This window comes from Pseudoliparis swirei, chromosome 22 (genome assembly GCF_029220125.1).
Source record: "Pseudoliparis swirei isolate HS2019 ecotype Mariana Trench chromosome 22, NWPU_hadal_v1, whole genome shotgun sequence".
Lineage (NCBI taxonomy): Eukaryota > Metazoa > Chordata > Actinopteri > Perciformes > Liparidae > Pseudoliparis > Pseudoliparis swirei.
Genome location: NC_079409.1, coordinates 15,043,554 through 15,053,204, shown reverse-complemented (window position 1 = coordinate 15,053,204; position 9,651 = coordinate 15,043,554). Strand labels below are relative to the sequence as shown.

The 9,651-nt window shown below is 43.9% G+C and overlaps 1 protein-coding gene across 1 annotated transcript; it reads left to right on the top strand.

The window, feature by feature from the left end:
• The first annotated feature begins 43 nt into the window (after positions 1–43).
• On the top strand, positions 44–7,503 carry p3h3 (prolyl 3-hydroxylase 3). The gene is made up of 16 exons (XM_056445091.1): positions 44–396; positions 2,452–2,636; positions 2,726–2,884; positions 3,506–3,698; positions 3,801–3,932; positions 4,047–4,189; positions 4,336–4,425; positions 4,507–4,559; positions 4,651–4,730; positions 4,819–4,946; positions 5,031–5,126; positions 5,327–5,477; positions 5,627–5,744; positions 5,908–5,983; positions 6,059–6,199; positions 6,886–7,503. Exons 1-16 carry the CDS (start codon positions 102–104, stop codon positions 7,054–7,056), a joined length of 2,211 nt encoding a protein of 736 aa, XP_056301066.1. The 5' UTR covers positions 44–101; the 3' UTR covers positions 7,057–7,503.
• Positions 7,504–9,651: the final 2,148 nt, after the last annotated feature.

The following is a 9,651-nucleotide window of genomic DNA, read 5'->3' as shown; positions in this document are numbered from 1 at the left end:
GGGAAAACTTTCTGGATGGCACTTTCCTTCTTTCCCCAACTATTTCCATAGTCCCTCCTCTTCTCCCAACTCTCTCCTCCGCGGGCTCTGTTTCTCTCACCATGGCGCCGCACTCGGACCATTCCACTGTATACGTGGCGTTGCATTTAGCCATCATAGCACTACTTAATTGTACTACAGCAACTCCGGGGAGAGGCGGCTCAAATGTGTTGTCAGTGCTGCAGCCGTACGACTTGTTATATTACACCGGGGTGCGCTCGTACTTCGACGCGGAGTGGGTGAAGTCTGCAGAGCTGCTGGAGAAAGCGATCATAACCAGGGAGTCACTGTCGAGAGTGCGCAGGCGATGTCACGATGAGTGTGTGGCAGCAGGGAGAGATGCATTCAATGAACTGGGTAAGTTATGGTGTGTGTGTGTGTGTGTGGGGGGTGTAGAGATAGACAGAGTTTTTATGTATGGAGTCACTGGTGGGCCAATGTGTTATTATGGGCCTATTCAGTAGTTATTTATGAGTAATTTCTTTATCTACATGGACAACGTACATATCAATTAAACTCACATTTGAATTATACCACACGATCAGTAACTTGGTAATAAAATGTAATATTTTCCATTAAGTCGTCATAGCCTGTCTCTTGTGTTCCGAACCTTTCCTCTTAATAGGAAGCCATGTTTACTTGTGATGCTTTGTATTATGGCCGGAGTGTGCACCTACAATACGTATCAATACAGCAGTTCAACCAGTTTTATTTTTTCATTCTCAGATTGTTTTGAAGAAGTTTTGAGGCCCAAAGACAGCGCTGAAAGTAATCAAATATTTTCCAAGAAAAAGCCAAAAGAAACCTCAGTAAATCTAATTTGGTAAAACAGAATACATATATATATATATATATATATATATATATACATATATAGTATAGTATATAGTATATAGAGTAGCGCCCTAACTCCAAGCTCCCTCCTGATGTCCGAGCTCCTTTCCCTATCTCTAAGGCTGAGTCCGGCCCCCTATGGAGGAAACTCATTTTGTCCGCTTGTATTCGAGACCTCGTTCTTGCAGTCGTGACCCAGAGTTCGTGACCATAGCTGAGGGTTGGAACGTAGACTGCCCGGTAAATTGAGAGCTTCGCCTTCTGGCTCAGCTCCCTCTTCACCAAGACAGTGAATGCTGGAGGTCACGGAGGTCAACAGGATCACATCATCAGCAAACAGCAGAGCGGTGATCCCAAGACCTGACGTTTTCTGCCCCCCGGCTGCGCCTAGATATTCTGTCTGTGAAAGTCACGGACAAGACCGGTGATAAAGGGCAGCCCTGGCGGAGGCCAACACCCACCGGGAACGTGTGACTTATTACAGAGAATGCAAACACAGCTCTTACTGCAGGCGTACAGAGACTGGATGGCCTATTACAAAAGAGTCTGGCACCCCAAACTCCCGCAAAAAAAATCCCCAGAGAGACCCGGTCAAAAGCTTTCTCCCAGTGTACAAAGCACATGGTTGGGCAAACTCCCAGAACTCCTCCAGTAGTCTTGCAAGGGTAAAGAGCTGGTTCACTGTTTCACGACCGGGACGAAATCCGCACTAATACTTTTGAATCTGAGTTTCGACAAATGGTCGAAGCCTCCTGTCCAGCACCCTGGCATAAGCTTTCCCCGGGAGGCTGAGTCGTGTTAAACGATAGTTTGAGCACACTCTCCGGTCCCCCTTTTTGAAGAAGGGAACCAGTCCAAGGGCACTGTTCCTGCCCCCCATGCGACATTGAAGAGGCGTGTCAGCCAAGACAGCCCAACAATGTCTCAGGGACGCCTTGCCACCAAAGAGCTTTTTGACAACCTTAGCGGCCTCTGCCAGGGATATGCAACCACCCCCAAGTCTTCAGGCGCTGCTCCCTCTCCAAGAAACACGTTGACCGGCTTTAGGTGTTCCTCAAAGTGCTCTTTCCACCACTCAAACCGAAAGTCCTTCACATGGCCTCCCCGAACTCCTCCCATGCCCGAGTTTTAGCATCCACGTCCACCGCAGCTTTAGCCCTTCAGGCCTGCCGGTACCTGTCAGCTGCTTCAGGAGACCCCTGGGCCATGACTGATAACTACTGGTGGAAAACTAGACAACTCTAAAATCACTGGCAGACTATTTACCATGTCATACGCAGATAGAAATTATCCTTTTGCCATATCATAAGCAGACACAAAACATTAAGTTGCCAAATAAATCCATTAATTTGTTAAATTCCTCCAGTGTGGAATGAGTCAGCTCGCAAGTTAACTGAAAGGAAAAGTACTTTTTAAAAAGTAGTCGACAACTCGGACTGTTTGCAAATGTATTCTCCAAATGTTGACGATGCTTAAACTATATTTATTAATTAGACATGTTTTTTTTTGGTTTTAAAGATGTTCAACGGTACGGTATATTTCACTTCCACAAATGATTCATGTTTTCTGCATTGTTAGACTCTGAAGGGGGGAGTCTGTGGGACCTCTGGACCTGGGATTGGGTTCAGCAGAAGGCTGAATGTTTGAGGTTCTGTATCGGACGCTCCGTCACACCTGCAGGACAGCTCCCTGTTTCTACCGATATAGAGTATGAATTCAACTCGCGCAACCCCTACAACTTTCTGCAGGTCACATACTACAAGGTAATCCTCAAAGCGACATCTGGAGACATACAGCTCAATGTCTATTGTGGCTCTCCAACCATATTTACTCTCCTCTTCCTGCACATTAGTTGGAAGAGTTGCAGAAGGCGGCAACAGCAGCTCATACCTTCTTTGTGGCCAACCCCAGCCACTTAGAGATGAGGAACAACATTGAGAAGTACAGACGCATGGAGGGAGTGACCGAGGAGGCCTTCCAGGACAGAGAGATTGAGAACGAGAAACACTGGGTGAGGTTTGAGGGACGATGTCTTCGTAAAGGGGGGAGGCATGGAGAAGCAGCAGGAATTAGGTTAACTGTACCCAGAAATCTTGCTGTGTAAAATCCATAAACTGCCTTGGTTTGTCTGTTTGTATGCAAAATAAAGCTCAAGGAAATAGAAGATTATATGATATATAATAGTAAAGGGATGAGCCATATCTGTTCACGAGGAAAAGGATCAATATTATTATTTTACATTCCAGTTCATCCCTTTCTACGGGTGTGGGATTTCATATACCAAAGCACATTATTTTATTTGGTTAATCTATTGGGTCAACATCAAAAGGACAGGAAGTCTTCTTTGTTGCAGAAAAATAGTTGAAGATGTGAGTTTAGGGACTGAAATCCTCGCTGTCACTCTCTCTCACTTTCTATTTTCCAACCATGTAATACAACCCTGTTTTTACTTATTGAAGACCTCTGACGAAGAAACTTACTTTGGTATCAGAGACACTTGTTATAACATGATACGGCCAACACGTTATGGACAAGTCAACATTTTTACTTTTATTTAAATATAATGAAAGCAGCATCTTCTTCTTGAAAACATTATCTTATTTACTCTCTCTTTACATGTCATCGCACTCAGGTCCTGTATGATTCTGCAGTCCAGCTTGAGGCCTCCTCTGACTGGCTGCAGGCAGCAGAGAAATGGAAAGCTACTGTGAACCGAACCCTGCGGCAGACAGACGAGTGCAGGGTGCAATGTGAGGTGGCCTCCCAAAGGCTGCCAGAGGACAGGGGAGTGGACAGCAGTGATGGCGTGTTCGAGAAGGCTGCAGGTATATACATAAATAAAACATAACAAAGGCTCCCGGACTGAAACTTTTCCGCAGCAAGAGAATGAAAAGGAGCCGTTGACCCTGCGATTCCTTTCCGTCTAGCTCTTTCCCTCTCTTTGCTCTCGTGCCGGCAGTCCTGTGTGACTCAGGTATCCACAAGACCCGGGAGGATTTCTTCTCAGGAAGACTTCTTGCCCACGCAGCTGGAGCATATGCATCTTGCACAGTTTAAAGGTCAGAGTTTAGAGGTCAAACTGAAGATAACTCAATGTCATGGTTCAGTGTCTGTGTATCTTCCTCTGGAGTAGGTGCCACTCCTTCTTATTTTGCCTTCCTACTTCCTCACAGCTGGTGATATAAGTGGAGCAGTGCAGACCCTTCGCTCCCTTCTCTTGTTTTACCCCTCTGACGAGGACTCCTTAGAAAATCTGCAGCTCTACTATGAGACACTAGGGGGAGACACAGAGTCACAGGGCACACAACCTGCTCAGGTAACACCTAATGCCCAAATCTAACCACAACATGGCATAACTGTGTAGTCATTTCAGAGATGCAGACTTCCAAATATATATTTAATTTCCTTAATTGTGTTTGTGCTGATAATATATATGTGTATGTGTGTGTGTGTGTCACACAGGAGATTGTTAAATACATTAGTCGTGCTCTAGAGGAGAAGACACTTCTGTATTTTGGGATGGAGAACCTTGCCTTTAGTTTCACTGACCCAGTAAGTACTGAGGCAAACGAAGGCGATTCTGCATCCTCAAAATTACAACCACACATGGAATGAATGTTCTTTCCCTTTTAGGATCTTTGGACTCCAGAAGATGTTGTACCTGAATCACTGAGGAATAATTGGAGGTGGGAATGAAGAACAATCCATTCTGTGTCAAGAGCTTTGTGATGTTATTGTTGATGTTATTGTTGATGTTATGTATTGTTTCACTCTCAGAGCTGAACAAGAGAAAATAAATGCTAAAGTAAAGGAAGGAGAGCAGAAGGAGGAAGTGGATGACAGTGGCTTTTTTTCAGGTGAGACAGTCAGTTCGCTTGTTTCAGTCTGTAGTAGTTAAGATTTGACCATTTTCCTCTCATCCTTTCTCATTTGTCCTCGCTCCAGGTGGTCCAGTCCTCCAGGTGGGTGTGACCATCACCATGGATGACCAGGTTATGAACGGGACCAATCGCGTAGTACTCGACGGAGTCATGACGGAGAAAGAGTGTGACAGAATATTGCAGTTAGCAACAGTGAGTGCAGATCGTTAAAGAGTCCGGCCTATTGAAATAGAAAGAGAAGGACTCTCACCTATCCTTCTATCTTGTCTCTCACAGGCTGCAGCGTCTGTCGGGGACGGTTACCGGGGACGACGGTCTCCGCACACGCCTCATGAGACATTTGAGGGCCTGACTGTCCTCAGAGCTGTGAAAGTGGGTGAACAGAAGACAACGAGAAACAGAAATATGACGTGCTTTTTAGCAAGCGTGAATAGCCTGTTTTAAAATGAATTAATTACATGTGAATTAATGAAAGAAACAGGCATCACGTTATCTTAGTGTGCACTGCTGATCTCATGCTTTAACATCATTTACAAATCCGGTATTTTTCTTCACGCAATCTTCTTTCCCAGTTGGCGCGGGATGGTATGGTGAACCAGTCAGATGCCCGGCTATTACATGAGCTGGGCGAGAGAGTGAGAGTGTTGCTGCACTCCTACTTCAGGAGCCCCCCAGGACTCTTCACCTCTTTCACACACCTGGTCTGCCGCAGTGCTGTTGCAGGTAACGCCAACATTACCCATATCTCTCTTGACGGAGATCATGATTACTTTCTGAAGGAAATGTAACCGCCCTGGACATGTGGAAATAGAACAACTACGAGGACTTTAATACCGTGAATGTATTTGTTGTTTGGCTTTCTGTGCCCTTAGGTGATCAGAAGGGCAGGCTGGATCTGTCTCATCCTGTCCATGTTGACAACTGTCTCCTGGAGCCAGACACCAAACAGTGCTGGAGGGAACCACCGGCGTTCATACACAGAGACCTCAGGTACACACAAATAAACAAGATGGACATTAAACACTTCATGATCAAGTCTCAAAAAGATGTTTATATTCTATGCTTCAACAGTGTTGTGAATGTAATTAAATTCACAACTTAACTGACACCATAATGGTTATTGTTATGGCTGAATGACCTGCTTCTCCCACAGTGCCGTTCTCTACCTGAATGACAACTTTAATGGAGGAGACTTGTTCTTCACTAACAGGGAAGCCAAGACAATAACAGTAAGTCACTTTTCATCCTTAATCCCAGGTTCCATCTGAGCTCACTTTCCTTAACACCTTCCTCCATGTCTCCAGGCTCGCGTAAAACCTAGCTGCGGTCGACTGGTGGGCTTCTCCTCCGGTCCAGTGAATCCTCACGGTGTCACTGCAGTGACCAGTGGCCGGCGGTGTGCGCTCGCCCTCTGGTTCACTAAAGAGAAGATATACAGGGACATGGTGAGCAAAAGGACGGCACACAGCAGTGACCTCGGGTCAAGTATTTGTTAATGTCGTGACACCGGTGTTGGATAACCAGAGCAGCTGGTGTACAATGCAAATCTAGTGGTTATTTTCATGATTTAGCATTCACAATGCCCGGCCTTCGATCACACCCAACAGTGTCCTCCAGATTCATTGTGTATTGGTACAAATCTTGAACTAGTTGCCGTAGTTAACCCACTTCAATGCTTCAACGTTTGCATCATGCAGACTGTTGAACTCAAGTTAGTACATTTTAAAAGGAAGAAAATAACTTGTTCTTCTTGAAAATGGCATTCTTGTCAAACCCTCACATGGTCTAGTGTCCTCAGTAGGTTATGCTGGGTAAAGTATTTGCTTTATTACTTTATTGGTATTCCCTTAAATTGTAATATTTACCATCATGTAGTAGCTTCAGTTGCTGCTGTTCAGCCACAGCTACATCTCACTTCCTTGAGAGGAGAACCATTTTGTTCTGCACAGCCTCCTCACTAATACACTTACCGCAGAAGGAAAGCAAACAAGAACAATTAAAATAACCGGTTTCAGAATATGTATCCAGAATGAACAAGAACCTGGATGAAAATGACTCTCAAAAGGAATACATCTCATCCGTTGGCGCCACTTTGATCAGTCATCGCTCTGCTTTTGTTTGCCTCCCCCAGGAGCGAGAGGAGGCCGAGGCCATGTGGGCTGCAGATGGACAGAGTGTGGTAAAAAAGGACGACGAGGAGCCGGCGGGCGGCGCCACCCCTGCCAGGAACGCTCGGAGCCAAGCACCGACGGAGAGGAGCAGAGGGAGAGGCAGGGTGACGGGGGGCAAAGACGAACTGTGAGAGCCAGAACTAATCTGACAGACTGAAACCCACTGGAATACATTTTCATCTGCATCCACCCTCCCATAACAGGACCATGAACACGGGATTCTTCCGATGTTAGCCACACGGTCACTCTTTTCATCTTGCTGCCTATTTATGTGAAGCTGCTTGCTTGTTTGTTTATACTGTATTCATACTGTATATGATGAAGATGAGTGAGGGAAACACTTCTGTACTTTTGTTTTAGCAGCTTACTGTCACTCCCTTTAAAGGTGAAAAGAACAGAATAAGAAATAAAAAGACTCTAAACCAATGAGTACTATATACCATATGCACACAAGTGAGGGACTAAAGAGCATCGAAGACAAAAAGAGGACAGAAAAGTTCAAGTTAATCGATTAAGAGATTACCTCACTCCCACTGGGGCTGCCTGCTGATTATAAATAAAACTAGATGCTGATGATTCTCCTCAGTCTGTTCCTTTCTGTTAAGAGTAGAAGCAAGTCATACATTATGATATTAGATCTCACAGCAGTAAGAAACTAAAATTAGTTACATGAGTGCAGGACATCAGAAACTACAGTTCTAAACGGTATGAGGGAAAAAAGGGAACATAGAGAGAGAGAGAGAGGGAGACGTGCACAGGGGGAGAAAAGGATAGAAATAGAGAGATTAACGTTAATCTCTCATAAATGAGTGCATTTGTTTATGAAGCTTAAAAAATCGCCCATTTAGAATATGGAATAGTAATCCAGCGAGAGATCATTTAATCATTCACGTCCAGCTGAGTGACATTTGACCACCCACTTCTATCTTATCCTCCCCATTACAACCAGTGCCTCCTCTTCAACCTCCTGTGCATTAATCTTCTCGTAAGTAGGTGTTATGTCTATTTAATGCATCCTAGATATCGTCACTCTAAGCACCCTGGCCGTCTACTGTCCTAATTACATACTTGGCAGAAGAGCATACCATTTATAGCTGTATGATGTCATATTTCCATATTTTATATGATTAGCATAAACGATGTAAGGCCGAACAGCGTTATTATAAAACAGAAATAATCGCATCCTGTTGTCATAACTGAGTGAAGTGTTGTGAGCAGTTGGCATTCGTGCCTTGTGCTTCACCTCCACGCATTAACTATCCGACTATTTGTGTGTCTGCGAAGGATTTCGGGCCCCCCTGCGTGATGCTTTGTTCTACTTTTAGGTGCAAACATAACATAAGAATTATTGGGAGGATTAAAATTCATGGTTCTACACTAATGCCACAATAGTTGTTTGTGACTGACCAATATGGCCTTTAATCCCATCACCCCCCCTCCCCTGCCCACTCACTCACACCCCATTCATTGGTTAATGGTTAATGGTTTAGTGACCCTTGCTGGGCTTTATAGACTTTAAAAAATCTGCTCTCCCAACAATGAGTTAGTCTTTGTACAAACTCCATATGATTTTAAATGACACAATAACTAAAGCAATGTGAGTTATAAAGCAAACTACCAAAAGTAGAAGTCTTCTTTGAACTTGAAATAACAGACGTATTTTAACATACTCTTGACTGTTTTTCATATTCTAATTTTTATCTTTACTGTAATCATATTATATTCTATTATACTGTGTTTATTGTCATGCACCAATCACAAAGTCAAATTCGTTGTATGCACAAACAAATTTGGTAAAAGAAAACGTTCCTGGTTTTGAATCTTTTAAAACGTTTTATAGTATGATTAAGGCAAGAGATAGACAACACTGCTCTCTGTACATAATAATCCCAAATCTCTCCTCCTCTGTTGGTTTTCTCTCATTTTTCGTTCCGTCTCACAGCCTGCAACTCAGGCTGAATTTATTCACACTGAAACATGAAATAGATACAGGAAGTAGGTAGGAAACTTGACTTTACTTTTGCTCCCTTCCGGACAGGGAGGTCAAAGTTCACGATCAGGTACAGCAATTCAGACCCTGTTTCATTTCATTTAAATGAGTTTTCCTTGTTTTTCTACACAACATCCATTATCAAAAAAGGAGGGATAAATAACTCCAGCATGCCAAAGAACTACAAGTATCAGCAATATGGAAATAAAACATGTCTTACTCATAATGTGTTTATTGCCGGATGTGCAAGTTCATCAACATTATTCATTGTTTGTTTCCCATGTTTGTTCACTGTAAACTGCTGCTCTTTATTCAAAACACAATGTGCATCAGTAAGTCAACACAGTTGCTCTCCTGGCTGTTGAGCATCAATGAGAAAACTTCACGGAGAAACGGAGGACGTCCTTTAAAGAAAACATGAGTTCAATGAAAGACAAGTCAAAGGCATCAATCTTGCTCAGCAGCACTTCAGCAGCTGACCGAGGGGCTTTGTGGGGCCTTGTGGGTGAACCGTGGTCACCGTACTAACAAAGCACCCTCCTGCCGGAAAGTGCTATCTCATGACAGCGAGCTAAGCTGTGCTGTTTCATAATTAACAGGTGATTTACGGTTACATAATGTGTAACAGCTGTAGGTTGCACACTCTCTGCCGGATAAGGGCGAACATTAAAAGAGGAACCTTCCAGTTTAGGTGTTTGTTTTGTACTTAGGTCCCACCAGAGCAGAACTTGAGGGG